Source organism: Vulpes lagopus, chromosome 11 (genome assembly GCF_018345385.1).
Source record: "Vulpes lagopus strain Blue_001 chromosome 11, ASM1834538v1, whole genome shotgun sequence".
NCBI lineage: Eukaryota > Metazoa > Chordata > Mammalia > Carnivora > Canidae > Vulpes > Vulpes lagopus.
This window is the reverse complement of record NC_054834.1, coordinates 74,608,162-74,626,010: the sequence shown is the minus strand read 5'-3', so window position 1 is coordinate 74,626,010 and position 17,849 is coordinate 74,608,162. Positions and strand designations below refer to the sequence as shown.

Here is a 17,849-nt window from a genome sequence, read left to right as displayed (position 1 = left end):
AAGCCTAACTTGGGTTTTGGATTTTCAGGTTGCCATGGAGAAAGGATGCTGTGTCTCCTTGGAAACTAACCCCTTTGCTTAACTGAGGTTCTGGGGGTGGTTCTAACACTTGGCGCTAAATGGGAGGGGGGTGGGGGAGTTTGGTTGTGAGGTCGTCAGCACATGGTGCTGCTGCCAGCTGCCTCCTACACTCCCAGGCCCCGCCAGCCTGCCTTACCAATCTGCCAAGTGACTGGGGCAGGTGCAGACATGACCCCGGCTCCAAGCACAGAGCACACAACCCTCCCCACCCCCGACACATGATCGGCCTGTGCCGCATGTTGCTTTGCTCACTCCCCCACCTCTGGGAGGTGTTCTGGGAGGGCCCCCCCTCCATACCCCAACTCAGAGTAGGTAGGCTCCTGCCAGGTAGAGAGAAGAGGTACCAGGGACTCCAGGAGAGCCCACCTGACTCAGGCACTCCCCAGGGTAGCCCTGATTCCCTCGCAAAGTAAATCAGACACACACAGGTCATGCTAGGGTCCCAGGGAAGGTTTTAATTCCAGTCCCTGAAATCTGGGAGACATCAAGAACCTCCTTGAGAAGACCTGGGGAGCCTGCCTTCTCACCTCCAACAACGGCCAGGAGAGACAGGTCCCCCAAAATATAAGTTCTGGTTCAAAGTTCCCAGGAAGTGGGACCCAGCTCACTAGCTCAGTGACTAGTCCAAGGTCAGCAGGAAGAATGTTGCTTTGGCTTAAGAGGAGCCACATCTTCTTTGTCTGGGACAGTGAGGAGAAGGCTGATCTGGGGGGGGAGGGGGGCTCAATGGGGACAGGGAAGATAGTCTTGTCTGGTTAAGGCAGCTCTGGGTCACACAGTGTGCAGGCCCCGAGGAGGGCAGAGGAGTCCAGACCAGTGATAGCTGGAGGGGAAGGCCATGCAGCAGCACTGGGAAGCTGGCCGGACAGACCCCGAGGGGCTTGTCAATCTGCCTTCCTACAGCAGGAAAATGCAAATCCTGGGTTTGCTGCCAGCTGCTCCAAGGGGGCCCTTGGCTCTGAAGAGCAGGGTCATGGTCCTAGAGGGACACCAGAAGGGGAAAAAGCACCGCAAGTAAGAAGCTGAACCAAGAGGGGAACACCAGTGTCTATGGGGTGCTGAGAGGAACAGCCTTGGTCTGGCCCAGGGCAGCTCTACAGCCCTCACCCCTGGGCTCACCAGGGCCACCCCACTGCTGGGGCCTAGCATTCCAGCCCTCCCTGACTAGTCCTGGTTGCAGGGAGCTTCATCCCCTAGGCCCACCCCAGCTCCGTTTCCCCAAGCCCCCAAAGTGCCCTCAAACCCAAACCATTCTAACTGGGGCCACAGAGCTGACATAACCACTGCCTCTTTCTGGGTTTCCTTCCAGGAGGCTGGGCTGGGGGAGGTGGTGGCAGGAGGCAGAACTCCTGTGGTTCTTACCATCTGCTTTTCTCTTCTGAGGGGACACAGCTGCCCTAGCCTGGGGGGGTAAGAAAAAAAGCCCCCCTTGAGAGCCCACCTCCAACTTGGCAAGTAGCCTCCTCCACATCAGCTTCTCTGGGGCGGGGGCGCTGCTGGGCCAGTGCAGCATCAAGATGCGTGGGGAGCATAAGCCCCTTTCTGGGCAAAGCTCTGATGTGGTCTCCTGACAGATGCCAAGCCAGGCCAGGCCAGGCCAGGCCAGGGCAGCCCAGCCGCCTTCCCTCTCACCCTCCCTCCCTCCCTCCCGTCCCATCAAAACCTGCCCTGGAAGGAGGAAGGGAATGACACAGATTAAAAGGTCCCTCCTGCAGGGAAGCCTCAGGCAAAAGGGGACTTGTGTGGGGTGCACCTGGGTGCCTCAGTCGGTTAGGTGTCTGACTTTTGATTTCATTTCAGCTCAGGTCATGATCTCAGGGTCGTGAGATCAAGCCCCACATCAGGCTCTGTGCTCAGCACGGCACCTGCTCGGGATTCTCTCTCCCCCTGTCCCTCTGCCCTCCCACCCCTGTGCCACTTGCATGCACATGTGTACTTTCTCTCCCTCTCTCTAAAAACAAATGGGTGTGTGTGGGGGAGCTTGTGAGCTGACAGCAAAGCCAAGGAACCTGGGCAGAAAGCAGGAGGTGCTGAGGGCTGAGCAGAGCTCCCAGGCCCTCAGGAAGCCCGTGTGTGGTGAGGCCACAGGGACCAAAGCTCCAAAGCTTTCAGGGATGGGGACCTGTCCCAGGGAAGCAGGTGGCACTGGCCCCACCTTTTTTTTTTTTTTTTTTAATGATAGTCACACACACACACACACACACACAGAGAGAGAGAGAGAGAGAGAGGCAGAGACACAGGCAGAGGGAGAAGCAGGCTCCATGCACCGGGAGCCTGACGTGGGATTCAATCCCAGGTCTCCAGGATTGCTCCCTGGGCCAAAGGCAGGCACTAAACCGCTGCGCCACCCAGGGATCCCTGGCCCCACCTTTTTGATGGCTGTCCAGTCCTCTAGGATGTCGATCTCCTGCAGCATATACACGATGTAAGGACCTGCAATGGGGGTCAAGGAAGCAGGAAGCCCAGTGGAGGGGGCAGGTGACAGGTCTCCCGCTTGGGAGCTCAAAAACTTGGGGGAGGCAGTGTGGGGAGGCCAGGAGGCTGAGGACCATGGTTAGAGCTCAGGTTCTGCCTCCTGCCTCTTGGATCCCAGGTTCTTGGGGCAGGGCCTACGGCCTCATGAGTCCGTGAAGCGTACTGAGCCTCACCCCCTACCTCCCCTTAGTTCCTCCTCACTCCTCCCTCCAGTTTAAAGGTCAGTAGGCCAAAACCCAGGTCCCCCACTCGGGGACCTTGATCCCTCTATTCCCTGTCCCTTTAGTATCCCTTCATCTGGCTCCTTCTACACACAGACTTCACAGTCTCTTCCATCCTAGAGACGACCCTCCTTTGGTCTCCCACTCCCTTCCAGAGTGGGAGGGTCTGCTCTGTCCTCTTGGGCTCTGTACCTGATGCCTCCACACCCTCACCTCCTGTTCAACCCACAAGTCCTCAAGGCCCAGACTCCTCCCTCTCTGCCTGCCCTGACTGCCATCACTGGGCGGTCAGTGTCCTGGGAGCCTGAAGGCTGCAGGAGTACCCAGGGGTGCAGGTGGAGGGCATGTGGATCCTGTTCCCGTCTGTGGTGGGCTCTGCCAGGGAGGATGAGGACTCAGCAAGCCCTGGGCTGAAGTGGCTCATGCCTAATGTGAGTCTGGGCAACTACTGTGTGGGATGTGGGTACCCCCAGTTTAGGCCACAGGGTTGCAGAGGACAGAGAAGCCATAGCTATTGGGGGGAAACCAGGAGAGGCTTCACAGAGGAGATAACAGGCACAGAGAGGCAGCAAGGCATTCCAAGAAGGTGGTAAGTGAGAGAAGGTGGGGTGACGTGGTGGTGGTAGTAGGAAAATCTAGGACCTGTTGGGAATATTGTGGGAAAGCCAGAAGAACCTCAAAGGAGACTTCCCTCAGGAAGTTATGGGGAGTCACTAAATGGATACTTCTGTTTCTCTATCCAGCCCAGGAGAGACCCAGGGCCTCACAGGGAATTCCTGACAGTTGGATTTGCCTGGACATGGCCACATGATGCCAAATGACCATAAACTGCCATAAATGACTGCCTTCCATGTCCCCCCACCCCCTCCCTTGGTTTGGAGCTAACCCTGCTGTCCTGCCCAGGTCAGGCCGCCATGGGTGGAAGGATACCAGAAACGAGAGGTGCCTTCTTCCTCTTGCTGGGTGGCAGGGAGTCCCAGGTCTTTGCGCTGCTTCTGGCGTGCAGTTTGTCATCCCACCACTCTGTGCCCCCAGACCCAGAGTCAGGATCAAAGAGCTGGCCATCCCTGGACACCCCACCCTTGTAGCTGTGTCTATCACGTGAGCCAGACCAGCCCCTACCCCTCCTCTCCCTCCCAGGCCAGTGGAGAGCACCCTGGGCCAGGGGCTTGGAAGCTGAGGCCAAGGCTAGATGGCAGAGCCATGCAAGCCTGGGGAAGAGGTCACTGTACTTCTGTGAGCCTGGTTTCTTCATCTGTTTAGTGGGCAGTGTGACAATGACAATTCTGGCCTCCCTGGGATACCATGTGAACACAGGCGCTGTGGACACGGAAGGAACTGTGGCTATTGTATGTGTGGGTGTGTCAGAATGACACCTCCTGTTCTGGAAAGAGAGCAGGGGCCAAGGAGGGCAGGGGGACCGTTCTTTCTGAGCCTCTCTGTGCACCAGGCACTGGGCTGTGTCCTTTCTGTGCCTGGTTCCATTTAGGCCTCAGAGTGACACCAAGAAGCAGGCTCTCCTACATGCTCCCTGTGCAAGCAGAGCAGCAGGTGGTGTGGGAGGGTGGGATGGGGGGTGGGTGGGAGGGGTGGGGGCATGGCTACAACAGTGCCTAGTGCAGCCTCACCAGAGCTGATGTCCAGGCTCTGGCGGTCTTCTTCCAGCCTCTGGATCCGCTCTTGCAGCTCCCCCTGTAGCGTGTCATAGAGCAGCAGCTTCTCGCTCTGGAAAGGGTGAAGGTGCTCAGCAGGGTGGCAGGGACAAGCCACCTTCCATTCACCTCCCCGAGCCCAGCCCGCAGTCACATTCACCTCCAGGTGCTGTTTGGCTCCCTGCAGCTCACATTCGTACTTATTCCGGATCACGTCCAGACAGAAGCCCTTGTAGATCCCTGCAGAGGGAGGGAGATGGGAAGCCCTGCTTGGCCAGGGTCTTGTGTGTCCAAAAGGGGGAGCCAGGAGCAGAGCTGGGCAGGAATGAGGAAAGAAGGGAACAGACAGCCATGGGCTCTGGCAGAGGAAGATGCGAGGAGGCCTGGGGTCACCCCAGAGCACAGGACAGCCCACAGACCTGCCACCTGAATGCGGATCTTGAGGCTCCGCTGCAGTCCCCCCAGAGGCTCTGTGTATTCAGGTGCTCTCTCAGCCCCCACTTCCTCCAGCCGCACCCTCAGCTGACTCAGCCGTTCCCTGAACAACCTGGGAGGGAAAAGGCAGCACATGTTTGTTCATCAGACACGTGGCTAAGCGCCTGCTCCATGGCAGGTCCCATGCGTCAGGCCCTTGGCCACCCCTGCCCAGCACCAGGCCCGCTGCCTCCTCACCCCAGGGGGCCTAAAGACCCAGCCCTAGACGCCCCGCGCTCACTTCTCCTTGAGCTCCGAGAACTGTTTCTCCAGGTCAAGCATCTCATTGACGCACTCGCTGCGACGCCGCTCATAGTCCTCGTCGTCCATCTCTGGGACAAGAGGCCAGTCAGCTCTGGCTGAGGAAAAGCGGGCAGACGCTTGTGTGCACATGTTGGGGGCTCACCTGAGCTCTCTTCCTCCGATTCAGTCTGGCTGCCGCTCCGCTCCTCCTCGCTCTCTTCCTCCTCCCCATTCATCTCAGCGGCCGAATCACCCTCTGCTTCCATCTCTTCTGTGTCTTTGCTTGGAGGCTGGATGGGCATCTGGACTCTGGGAGGAGGGGAGCCATCACTTATCATCACCCTCAGTTCTGAGTGAGAAAGTGACCATGTGGGGAGTCAAACCAAGCCCTGCCCAAATATCTCCCAGAAGCCTGGGAGCCACAGAAACGCTCACAATCTTGGACATTGTTGGTGATCCCAATCTGGGGAATGCTGGCCAAGGTGATGGTCCAGAAGCTAGGAAACACCAAGGATGGATTCCCCACTGCCTCTGGGACTGGGCCGGCACTCGTGGCTGGGGTGTTTAAGGACCTGCACAGACTGGACTTGAAGTACTGAGCCAGCTCCTTTACCCCACCATCCTTAAGTGCGCCATGCCTTCATACTCCCCACCCCGTCCATTGATCCTTTCAGCTGGAATGCCATCCACTTCTCATCCTGAGAACTCTCTGCAATCCTCATTTTCTCGCTGTGTTCTGGATCAACGCCTATGTCCTTCTGTTTTCTCTGGAGCCTCATATTACCAGTACCCCCATCTCCACTGTTTCTCCAATCCTTCCTCTTGACAGCTTCTACCCATGAAATTTTAGATGTGTTCGGGTATTGTCTCCCATTTAGAAATAGCAGAACACAAAACCTCGCCCTATTCCACTTAACCACTCCCCATTTCCCACCTCACAGCTACCTTTCCCAAGGCTCTGGCTGTTCCTACTCTTTCACCAACCAGAGGTTCCATTCCATATCTCTATGACTGCCCTCAGCTGAAGTGAATTCTGTGGCATCAACCGATGTCCACCTTGTGTCCAATGCCAGTATTTTTTAGTGCTTATCTTCGTTGACTTCTCAGGAACAACGAACACTATTAATCATTCTTTATTTACTCATCTAAGATTTATTGAAGATCTAATATATGCCAGGTACTGTCAGATGCTATGGTCAGATGCTGGGCACGATGGAGCAGACAGACACAGTCTCTGATCTCAAGGAGTTTGTAGGTTCCTGGGAGACAGGCAATAAGCAGACTGTACTGTGGTATGAGAACGGTTAAGACTGGAGGGCATATGGGGGAGGCATCTCACTGGAACCTGGAGCTTGCTCCAACAGTGAGGGCTTGCAGAGGAAGATCCTTGCTGCAGCAATAGGGAGGACTTGCAGACAGATGAGCTGAGATGGCTGGAGAGGGAACATTCCAAGCAGAGTGAATAGCATGGGCAAAGACTCTAGAATGAGAGAAGGGGCAGGGGTGGGGGTACATGAGTCTAAGCCTCAGAGAGAAATCTGGGGTGCAGAGATCTGGTCATTGGCATATAGTGAGTGCTTCAGGCCTTGGGAGAAGGCACAACCAGCAAGGCAAAATGTGTGGAGTGAGAAGAGGTCCAAGATAGAACTCCCAGGGCCACCAAAGGGGCAGGTGATGAAAGCCCTGCAAAGGAGAAGGAAATTAGCAAGAAACAGGAAGAGAAGCACAGTCATGGGGAGAAAGAATTTCAGAAGGAAGGACGATCATAGTGCCAAATGCAGCCAAGAGATCAATTATGAGGAAGACTAAACAGTCCACCCAACAGCTAATCTCTACCTACTGAAGGCTTTGATTTCACTGTGATGTTCTTCCAACTTCTCTGGGCACGGTACTGTAGTCCTTTAGATGGATATAGACACCACTCCCTCCAGGAAGCTCTACTTGTTTACATCTCCTCTCTATTTGCCCGTTTTCATGTCTGTCTATCCAATCAGGCTGTAAGCCTTACCAGGATGGGGATGCACATGCACCTCATTCACCCAGCACAGTACTTACTTCACTTCACAACTGGTGGATATGCAAATACAAATTAAACAAAGCACACTTTTTTCAGGGCAGCTTTTACTTCTTGATTGCCCCAGGACCCTGTAGTGGTAGCAAACCCAAAGTATTCTGTTAACTTTCCTTGACACACTGGGACGCCTGGGTGGCTCAGGAGTTGAGTCTGCCTTTGGCTCTAGGCGTGGTCATGGGATCCGGGAGTCCCACATTAATTTTCCCTGCGGGGAGCCTGCTTCTCCCTCTGCCTGTGTCTCTGCATCTCTCATGAATAAATAAATAAATCTTAAAAAAAAAAAAAAAAGCAAAAACCTTTCCTTGACACAATTTGAGTTGTGTATAATTAACTGGCTCACGGCTCGGCTTAGTCGCATTCTTCAATGATTTCACAAGTGATGTGAACCTGAGCCGAAAACCTCAGTTCTCCAGACCAACCTCATCTTTCCCATTCTTAAGCAGAAACTGAGTTCCTGCAGTTCCCAAACTTCGCAATTCCTCTTCATTGTAAAATTAGATATATTTCCTTTGTCTCCAGCTGTCTCTGATTCTACTGAGGGAGCAACATTAAATCACAACCTCCCCTCCTTACCCCAGGTGCAAAAAGAGGCTAACCAAAAGAGGATAACCATTGCTACTCTTAGCGTTCTAAAGATTGCAAGGCGTAGGGGATGGAAAAGGAAATTATAAGGCGCTGTACACACACAATTTATATTTTTAGAAAGTGAGCATTTCGGGGCGGACCTCCACGGAAGGCCGATTCTTGTCCTTGGAGAGAGCCCACCCAGACCCCTGCGCGGCGCGGGGCGCCAGGACCCTCCCGCTCCGTTCCATTCCCGTCTGCGCCGGCGCCGCGGGCGGGGGAGTCACTGCCTCTTCGGCGGCCAACAGCGGCCCCGCGGCGCCGCACGCGTCCGGCCGGTTAGGTCTCCGCTTCGGCCCTGATTGGCCCAGCCCCGACCGACTGGCCAGAGAGGCCGAACCAGGTGCCCTGAGGAGCGTTACGCACCGTGGGGAAGGGGCCTCCAGGTTGACTTCTGAAACTCCCAGAGAGGTGCCCGCGGCTGCCGGGCTCCCGGAAACGACGCGCTAGTCCCTCTACTCCGGGAGGCGGGGCCCGCTGCACTTCCGCATACGTCATCAGGAGGCGCCGGTCGCGAAATTCACAATTAGACAGCTAGCGGCGAAGCATGCTGGGATACCGCGGGGCCGGTCTCCATAGCAACCGGCCGACATTCGCGCAGGGTTTTGGCCGGCTGGCGGAAAAGACCCTCGTGGTTTCCTTGCTGTGCAGTCGGCGCCTCTTGGGCCGCAGCAACCTCCTCCCCACCCCTGTGCCCCCCCCCCCCGGGGAAGGGAAGAAGCTGCGACCCCACCCTCTGCCCGCCAGGTTCAGGAGAGTCATGGAGCCAGCTGTAGGTGTGAACACTCATTTATTTACACATGGTCGTTGGTAGGCAAATAACCCAGTCTGTTCGACGGCACAGATTTGGCACGGAACCTGCAGACCCTTCCTTTCCCCAGAGCTCCCGAGGGTGGAGGCCTGGAAGAACCAGGAAGTTTAGTTTTCTGCCCCAAAGCTAAGAACTAAATTCAGCGCCTTTATCTGATTTCTTCCAAAAAGTCCATTTTGTTAAGTACTCAGACTTCTCAGTTCTGCCCCATTCATACTCTTTGCTCTCCGACTGCTCACCCACCCCAGATTGTTAATAATAATAACAATAATACTGTAATAATATTAATAATACTTCACATTTGTACGAAGCTTACAGAATGTTTTCACATATAGCATCTCATCTGAGCCTCCCAACAGTTCTGTGAGGTAGGTATTTTCACCTCCCTTTTTACAGATGGGATAACTGAGGCTCAGAGAGGAAATGGGATTTGCTCAAGGCCACACAGCTAGTTAGTAGTAAAGCTAGGACTTGATCCCAGCACCCCATATTCAAGTCCAGTGTTCGAACACCACAGCTACCACGGTAAAGTGGAGTGACATTGATTATCCCTGTCAGGCCTGAGGGACGGCCTAAGGAGGGAAAAGGCTGAGACTTCTCTGACTAGGGGAGGGAGGGCCTCAGCAGTGACGAGGGGAGTCAGGGTACTTGGCCTTCAACTCCTGTTTGAACTGGCGGTAAAGGATCTTATTGTGCTGATTTTCTGCCTCCTTTTGGGGATGGAACTTCAAAGCTTCCTTAAAGCCCTTATGAACCAGGAAACCTTCGTTCAGCACCTCGAAATCAAATCCTGCCACGTGCAGCTCACAGGCCTGTTGGAGGAGAGACAGGTCAGTGAAGTTGGATGACATTTCTAGGGCTGAGACTGGCATCCCTTAAGCCTCTCTCCAGCATCCCTACTCCTTTGGAGGCATCTACACCATCCAACCACTTCCTCAACTATGACTATCCTGCCACATTGCCTCCTTTCCATCCAGGACCACTCATAGCTCCCAGCACCCCCCACTCCTCCTCCCCCATTGCCCCTGCCCTTTCCCTTATGGGCACCTGGCTGATGCGATTGAAGCCGTACTGGCGAAAGCGCTCGTCGAAGGTGGGCACCTTGCCTCCAGCCACGTAGAATGGTTCCCAGGGGTCCTGCCAGGGCACCACGTAGGCAGGCCTCAGCAAGCTCTCTTCTGGCAGGTTGACCCAGCGGGAGTAGTTGGTGGGTGCCTGACAGGGCGTGCACAGCCCATAATAGAAGGGCCTCACCTCGCCCACTTGGTAGAGCTGCAACAGCTCATTCTTGTTCGTAGGCATGCGGCGGGCTCGGCGGATCTCAAAGGCAGGTACCACCAGTGCTGTGCCCGCCCACTGCTTGCTCTGATCCAGCATTTCCCGAAGACCCCTCCACAGCCCCTCACTGGGAACCATGTCCACGTCGATTACCAGGGCATAGTTGGCCCCCTCACGAGCCAGATTCCTCAGCAGGTTATTGGGGTAGGAGACGTTGGTGCCCAGTGCATAATTGATCCCTGGCTGGGCCACCCTGGCTAGCTTGTCAAAGACCTCCTGGCAGGACCGCAGCAAGGCAAACTCCCCAGGCTCCCGGGGATCAGGCACAGCGGCCTCGTAGCGCGAGGGGCACACAAGGTGCATGGCAACCCTGGCGCGCATATCGGGGCAGTGGCTGCTCAGCGCGTAGGTCAGCACCGTGGCTAGCTGCGCTTCCTCCTTGGTGGCCGCGAACACCGCCACGGATAGCGGGCCCTCCCAGCGCTCCAACAGGCCCGACAGGTGCAGCAGGTTGTCCACGCTGGCGTGAGTGGCCAGGATCACATCATTGGGGTCCATGGTGGTCTTCAGTAGGCCCCTGTAGACGCGGTAGTCGCCACTGGCGTCCAGGACGCCTCCAGAGGCCAGAGCGGTGCGGAGTTGCGCCTTGACCTGGTCCACGGACCGCGGGGACGGGGGAAAGAACTCGAAATACTGGTCTTGCTCCTCCTGCCCGTGGAGCCCGGACAGCAGCGACAGGTAGAGCAGCTGCAGCATCGCCACCAGCATTAGCGCGGCCAGAAGCAGCTGGTAAAAGGCGCACCGGATGGCGTAGGACATCTGCATGGCTCTCGGGGCTCCGAGCGCGCAGCAGGGACCACCGGGCCGCAGCCTTTGCCAGCCGCAGCAAGCCCGGATTTACCGCAGCCTGCCGAGCACAGCCGAAGCGAGCCGAGGCGAGCCGAGCCCCGCACAGCTTCCCGGTCGGAGCGGGCCTTGGGGCGCGCCAGCTCGCCCCCTGCGCGTCAGGAGGAGCTACTGCATTCGCCGCCGCGCCGCGCCGCGCTTTGCAAACCCTGAAAAGTGCCCGCAGCAGCGCCTGCGGGGTTCTCAGGGATCTGCAGCCCTCCCTCCCGATCAGTGTGCGACCCGCCCCCGGACCCAGCGCGTTCTGAAACACCGGCGCGCTCCCCCCGCCTTAGGAAAGGGAAGCCGCGGCAGAGCTCTGGGTGCAACTGGGGGAAGGATGATGCGTGTTCGCGGCCGCGGCGGGCGGGATGGAACACACAAAAAAGCCCTTTCTCTTTCTGCCGTCTCTCCCTCCGCCAGGTTCTGTGAAACCCACACTGAAGCAGGGGTGCGGAGAGGCTCGGAAGGTGCGGAGGAGATGAGAGATAAGTGCATGTAGAAAGGGCCGCTCTACGTGGGACGAGGTGGCCGAGTGGTTAAGGCGATGGACTGCTAATCCATTGTGCTTTGCACGCGTGGGTTCGAATCCCATCCTCGTCGATCGTGTTTTACACGAGGTGAGGGGGGTGTACTTTTCTACCTTCCTGGGAAGAGGGCCCAGGCCCCAGTGGCCCGTAAAAGACCCGAACTGGAACTCTGGCTGATGCCAAATTGGGAGCCAATCTATTATCTGCGGCAATTAGAGAAACCCCTCTGGAGGTGCCGCCTTATTCTCTAAAGTGGTGGAATTTGGTAGTAGTGCGGTGTTCAGGCCACTGACAGCAATTCTCCTAGGGGGAGACCTTCCGCCATCCCCACTCCCACCCCTACCCCCGCAACACACACACACACACACACACACACACACACACACACACACACACACACGTTTAAGCAGGAGGCCTAGAATACCTAAAACACCGGCCAACATATACAGAAACCCCTTAAAAAGCATTTGTGAAATAATTAATCCATGGGCTCTAGACAAGGAGAGGCTGTGGGGAAAGGCAGGTACTTTCACAGCTCAATCAATTATATATGATAACTATATGAGCTCTGTGAATCTTGGGAAGGTGCAGACCGGGAAGGGCTTCCAATTTTCAGGACAGGGCTTCCAATTCCTCCCTATAGGCAATGGGAAACTAAGGTTGGTTTTGTATTTTAAAAAGCAAGTTTAAAATTTTTCTCTTTTATTTAAGAGACGCAGCAAGAGCACAAGCAAGGGGGAGGGACAAAGGGAGAAGCTGATTCCCCACTGAGCAGGGAGCCCAAGGTGGGGCTGGATCCCAGCACCCTGGGATCATGACCTGAACCAAAAGTGGATGTTTGACCAACTGAGTCACCCAGGAGCCCCAGGAAGCCAAGGTTGATGAATTGAAGAGTAACCAGGCACCTATATTTTGCAGCCCGAGCAAATAACATCTACTGAGCACCCACTCGGTGCCAGGGGCTGTTAGGCACCCCGGATGAAGCCTTGCAGGGGACTTGACAGGTACTATCTTTGAAGATTTGCACTGGTGACCTGTGGTAGGAAAGCGGACAAAAGTATATGCAGACCTGTTTGGCACAGGCCTTGCAAACTGGAAGCTCGAGTGTCAGGTTTGGTGCTGTTAGGGTCTTTGACCTGCTCAGTGTTGAAAATTACAATTTGAATCACATTAGTTGTTGGCTTTGGCGAATCAGGAGATTTCACATAAAATCCACATTTCCAACTTTTGTTTTAAATTCTGAAAGATCTGGCAATGCCAGGCCTGCATTTCCACAGGGTGACAATTGGCCAGAACTAAGAGTAGCTCACCCTTTGCAAATAGTTTTCTCTCTGCCAAGGTCTCAACCCTGCCCCTTCACTATTCACCCTGGCCCCTGAGCATCTGAGTCTCACCTGCAGCACTCACATGATACCTCCCTCTGTCTGCCCAGGCACCTGCTCACAGTGTCTTCCACCTGCCACACACTATAATGCTAGCCACATAGCCAGCATCAGAATGTTATTTGTTGAATGAGTGAATAAGAAGCTTCTGAAGTGTCCTCAGTGGCCTTAGCTTGAGGGGAGTCTGAAAAGTAGCAACTGAATCTCACTGAGGTGGCAAGATCAGGGAAAGCTATATGGAAGGCCCAGAGAAAGGCCTACTGCCTGATATCGGGGGCAGAAAGGCCTGGCTGGAGAGAGACACGGGCTGTGATAGAGTGGAGCATGAGAGATTCAAAGACCAGAGTTGATGGGATGCCTGGGTGGCTCTGCCTTTGACTCTGGATGTGATCCTGGGGTCCCAGGATCGAGTCCCACATTGGGCTTCCTGCATGGGGCCTGCTTCTCCCCTGCATATGTCTCTGCCTCTCTGTGTGTCTCTCATGAATAAATAAACGAAATCTTAAAAAAAAAAAAAAGACCAGAGTTGAAAACCATTAATGAGGGATCTGCTTTCCACATACCTTACATTCTGTATCTCTTTCATCTGGCCATTCCTGATGTACATCGTTTTATTTTATTTTATTTTTTTTAAATTATTTATTTATTTATTTATGATAGAGAGAGAGAGAGAAAGAGAGGCAGAGACATAGGCAGAGGGAGAAGCAGGCTCCATGCACCGGGAGCCCGATGTGGGATTCGATCCCGGGTCTCCAGGATCGCGCCCTGGGCCAAAGGCAGGCACCAAACCGCTGCGCCACCCAGGGATCCCTGTGCATCGTTTTATATGAAACCTGTAATCCAGCGAATAAAACAGTTCTGAGTGCTGTGATAATGCTGTCAAATTAATTGAGTCTGGTGTGTGTGTGTGTGTGTGTGTGTGTGTGTGTGTGTGTACTGCTGGAACCTCTGACTTAGAGCCAGTCAGAAGCACAGGTAACCACTGGGACGTGTTCTGGGCATCTGAAGTGGGGCTGGTCTTGTGGGACCGAGCTGTGAGATCTGATGCTGTCTTCAGGTAGATGGTGTCAGAATTGAATTGTATTGGAGGACACTCAGGCGATGTCAGAGAGTCGCTTGGTGTGTGTGAGGAAACCCACATGTCAGAATTGGTGTCAGAGGGGATCCCTGGGTGGCGCAGCGGTTTAGCACCTGCCTATGGCCCAGGGCGCGATCCTGGAGACCCGGGATCGAATCCCATGTCGGGCTCCTGGTGCATGGAGCCTGCTTCTCCCTCTGCCTATGTCTCTGCCTCTCTCTCACTGTGTGCCTATCATAAAAAAAAAAAAAAAAATTGGTGTCAGAATTGTGTGTATAGAACAACTAGGGATGCCTGGGTGTCTCGGTGGTTGAGCGTCTGTCTTTGGCTCAGGGTGTGATCCCGGGGTTCTGGAATTGAGTTCTGCATTGGGCTCCCTGTAAGGAGCCTGCTTCTCCCTCCACCTCTGCCTCTCTCTGTCTTTCATGAATAAATAAATAAAATATTTAAAAAAAGGAAATACAACTGAATTTTGTGTGTTGATCTTGAATCCTCCAATTTTGCTGAATTTGCTTATTATCTCTAAGCGTGTGTGTGTGTGTGTGTGTGTGTGTGTGTGTTCTTTTTTTCTGTGAATGTATGTATGATATCATCTGTGAATATGGATGGTTTTACTTCTTTCTTTCCAATTTGGATACCTTTTATTTTTCTTTCTTGCAAAAGTGCTGTAGTTAGGACTTCCAGTACAAAGTTGAGCAGATGAAATGGTAAAAGTGGGCCCTTTCCTGATCTTAGGAAGAGGCTTTCAGTCTTTTATCATCGAATATGACATTAGTTGTGGATTTTTCATAAATGTGCATCATCAGCTTGAGGAAGTTCCCATATATTCCTTGTTTGTTGAGTGTTTTTATCTTGAAATGGTGTTGGGTTTTGTCAGACGTTTTTTCCACATGATGTGGAAAAAGAGATGACCATGTGGTTTTACCCCTTCATTCTATTCATGTGGCATATTACATTAATTGTTTTTTGTATGTTAAACGACCTTGTATTCTGTAGTAGATCCTGTTTGGTCATGGTATACAATCCCTTTGGAGCTGCTTGGTTCCATTTTGTTGAAATTTTTACATCTATATTCATAAGAAATATTGCTTATTACATTTTCTTGTGATGTCTTTATCTGGCTTTGGCCTCAGGTTGATCTCACAGAATGAATTAGGAAGTGTTCCCTGCTCTTGTATTTTTTGGAAGAGTTTGAGAGGATTGGTGCTCATTCTTTAAATGATTGGTAAAACTAGCCTGTGAAATTACCCAGTCCTGGGATTTTCCTTGTTGGGACGTTTCTGATTATTGATTCAATCTTGTTATTTGTTACAAGTATATTCAGGCCTCCTATTTCTTCTTGAATCAGTTTTGGTAGTTTGTGTTTCTAGGATTTGTTAATTTCATCTAGGTTTCTCATTTGTTGGTGTACAACTGCTCATAGTATTCTCTTATAATACTCTATTTCTGTATAATCAGTAATAATGGCTTCACCTTCATTTCTAACCTTAATCATTTTAAGGTCCTCTCTCTCTTTTTCTTAGTCAGTCTAGTCAGAAATTTGTCAGTTTTGTTGATTGTTTCAAATAACCAACTTTTAGTGTCACTGATTTTCTGTTGTTTTTCCATCCTCCACTGTGTTTCACTCCACCTTAATATTTATCTTTAACTTCCTTCTGCTAACTATGGGCTTAATTTGCTCTTCTTTTTCCTAATTATTAAAGGTGTAAAGTTAGGTTAGTGATTTGAGATCCTTCTTGTCCCCCCCCCCCTTTTAAAGTAATCTCTACCCAGTGGGGCTCAAACTCAGGACCTTGAGATCAAGAGCCACAGGCTCCACCGACTGAGCCAGCCAGGATCCCCCCTTCTTCCTCTTAATGTAGGCATTTACACCTATAGATTTCCTCTCAGCACTGCTCTGGCTGCATCCCATAAATTTCAGCGTGTTGTGTTTTCATTTTCTTTTATTTCAGAGCATTTTCCAATTTCTCTTTCAATTTCTTTTTTTTTTTTTTTTGAGGGAGGATTTTAAAGGTAGTTCCTTTATTTATTTTTATAGCAGTCATTGCAAATTACTCATAGAACTTAGTATACATTGTATAGATTTTTTTTAAGTGTTGAGGTAAAAAAGATAAAGTGTTGAGGTATTGTTGACATACAATGTTATACTAGTTTCAGGTGGACAACATCCTGATTCCACAGTAATTCCAGTCACCTGTCACCACACAATGTTATAACAATATTATTCACTACATTCCCTATGCTGTACTTTTCATCTCCATGACTTGTTTTATTTATTAAAAAGATTTTATTTATTTATTCATGAGAGACACAGAGGCAGAAGAAGTAAGCTCCCCACAGGGAGCCTGATGTGGGACTCAATCCCAGGACCCTGGGATCACAACATGATCCAAAGGCAGTCATTTCAACCACTGAGCCACCCAAGAGCCTTGACTGATTTCTTTTATAATTGGAAGTTTGTACCTCTTCATCTTCTTTGCCTATTTATTTTCTTTCTTTTAAGATTTTATTTACTTATTTGAGAGAGAAAGTGCATGAGAGAGAGAAAGAGCACAAGTTGGGGGAGGGCAGACTCCTCACTGAGCAGGGAGCCCAATGCAGGGCTCGATCCCAAGACCCCAGGATCATAACCTAAGCCAAAGGCAGATGCTTAACCAACTAAGCCACCCAGGCACTCCCCATTCCCTTCTCCTCTTGCATCCACCAGTTTGTTCTCTATATTTATGGGTCTGTTTCTGCTTTTTGCTTGTTTTATTGTTCAGATTCCACATAGGAGTGAAATCATATGATCTTTGTCTTTCTCTGACTTATTTCACTTAGCATAATACGCTCTAAGTTTTTTCTGTGTTGTTGCAAATGGTAAGATCTCATTCTTTTTTATGGCTGAGTAATATTCCAGCATGTGTATATGTGTGCGTATGTATCTTTTTATTTTTTTAAAGATTTTATTTATCTGAGAGAGACAGAGATGGTGAGAGAGAGCACGAGCGGGGAGGAGAGGGAGAAGCAGGCCCCCTGCCCTGAGGAGGGAGCTCGACAAGGGGCTTGACAAGGGGCTCGCCCTGGGATCATGACCTGTGTCTAAGACAGACACTTAACCAACTAAGCCACCCAGATGCCCCACATCTTTTTTATCCATCCATCCATCAATGGATACTTGGGCTGCTTCCTTATCTTTGGACTCTTTTTTAACCCATTAATTCAGAATGCATTGTTTAATTGGTACTTATTTGTGAAGTGTCTACTTTTTGTTACAGATTTCTACTTTCATTCCATAGTGATTGGAAAAGAAACTTTGCAGGATTTCAGTCTTTTAAAATGTATTGTAGTTTTGTTTGGTGGCCTAATTTCTGATCTCTCCTAGGAGGTGTTCCTTGTGCAGTAGAGAAAGAGGTACATTCTGCTGTTTGTAGGTGAGTGTTCATGTGTGTCTGCTTGGTCCAACTGGTGTATGATGCACCAGCTCCTCTGTGTCCTTGTCAATCTTCTGTCTGGTTGTTCTGTCCTTCATTGAAAGTAGGGTTTTGACGTGTCCAACCATTCTTGTAGAAATGTGTAATTCCTCCTTCAAATTTGTCCATTTTTGCTTCATATCTTTTTTTAGGATTTTGTTGTTAGGTGTGCATGTTTATAATTATTACACCCTTTTATGGATATATAACAGCCTCCTTCATCTCTTAAATAATTCTTGACTTGAAGTCTATTTGGTCTGATATTAGTATATTCACCCCAACTGTCTTTTGTTTACTATTGGCATGGAATACCATGCTCATTCTTGCCCATTCTTTCATTTTATTTTTATTTTTTATTTTTAAAAAAGATTTTGTTTATTTATTCATGAGACACACACACACACACACACACACAGAGAGAGAGAGAGAGGCAGACACACAGGCAGAGGGAAAAACAGGCTCCATGCAGGGAGCCCAATGTGGGACTCGATCTCAGGTCTCCAGGATCAGGCCCTGGGCCAAAGGCGGCACTAAACTGCTGAGCCACCTGGGCTGCCCTCATTTTATTTCATTAATTCATGAGAGACAG

The 17,849-nt window shown here is 51.5% G+C and overlaps 2 protein-coding genes and 1 non-coding gene across 7 annotated transcripts; 1 reads left to right on the top strand and 2 right to left on the bottom strand.

Annotated features, from left to right (window-relative positions):
* Nucleotides 1–516: 516 nt before the first annotated feature.
* Nucleotides 517–8,350, bottom strand: BRMS1 (BRMS1 transcriptional repressor and anoikis regulator). Of its 5 annotated transcripts, XM_041722275.1 has the most exons (10): nucleotides 8,211–8,325; nucleotides 5,310–5,495; nucleotides 5,145–5,235; nucleotides 4,849–4,976; nucleotides 4,590–4,669; nucleotides 4,406–4,502; nucleotides 3,708–3,800; nucleotides 2,450–2,514; nucleotides 1,444–1,483; nucleotides 918–1,060 (listed from the first exon to the last, which is right to left on the bottom strand). In XM_041722275.1, exons 2-10 carry the CDS (start codon nucleotides 5,482–5,484, stop codon nucleotides 1,053–1,055), a joined length of 777 nt encoding a protein of 258 aa, XP_041578209.1. In that variant the 5' UTR covers nucleotides 5,485–5,495; nucleotides 8,211–8,325; the 3' UTR covers nucleotides 918–1,052. The 5 variants fall into 5 exon arrangements, with proteins under 5 accessions (XP_041578207.1, XP_041578206.1, XP_041578208.1 ...); XM_041722273.1 differs by lacking the exon at nucleotides 1,444–1,483 and having other exon boundaries at nucleotides 517–1,060; nucleotides 5,310–5,455; nucleotides 8,211–8,350; XM_041722272.1 differs by lacking the exon at nucleotides 1,444–1,483 and having other exon boundaries at nucleotides 517–1,060; nucleotides 8,211–8,327.
* A 267-nt stretch (nucleotides 8,351–8,617) lies between these two features.
* On the bottom strand, nucleotides 8,618–10,908 carry B4GAT1 (beta-1,4-glucuronyltransferase 1). Its single transcript, XM_041722271.1, has 2 exons — nucleotides 9,703–10,908; nucleotides 8,618–9,467 (listed from the first exon to the last, which is right to left on the bottom strand). The coding sequence occupies exons 1-2, from the start codon at nucleotides 10,756–10,758 to the stop codon at nucleotides 9,276–9,278; spliced, it is 1,248 nt and encodes a 415-aa protein (XP_041578205.1). The 5' UTR covers nucleotides 10,759–10,908; the 3' UTR covers nucleotides 8,618–9,275.
* Nucleotides 10,909–11,339: 431 nt separating this feature from the next.
* Nucleotides 11,340–11,421, top strand: TRNAS-GCU. The gene has a single exon. It is a non-coding gene; the product is annotated as a tRNA-Ser (tRNA).
* The last annotated feature ends 6,428 nt before the right edge of the window (nucleotides 11,422–17,849 follow it).

Bases quoted from the DNA above. Each gene is read 5' to 3' on its own strand.
- BRMS1 (XM_041722272.1), bottom strand. From the start codon at position 5,484: ATGATAAGTGATGGCTCCCCTCCTCCCAGAGTCCAGATGCCCATCCAG. The intron at 4,977-5,144 runs GTGAGCGCGGGG...TTTCCCTCCCAG, and splicing joins TTCTCGGAGCTCAAGGAGAA to GTTGTTCAGGGAACGGCTGA. The intron at 2,515-3,707 runs GTATCCTTCCAC...CCCCCATTGCAG, and splicing joins GAAGGCACCTCTCGTTTCTG to GTCCTTACATCGTGTATATG.
- B4GAT1 (XM_041722271.1), bottom strand. From the start codon at position 10,758: ATGCAGATGTCCTACGCCATCCGGTGCGCCTTTTACCAGCTGCTTCTG. The intron at 9,468-9,702 runs GTGCCCATAAGG...CTCCTCCAACAG, and splicing joins GCTTCAATCGCATCAGCCAG to GCCTGTGAGCTGCACGTGGC.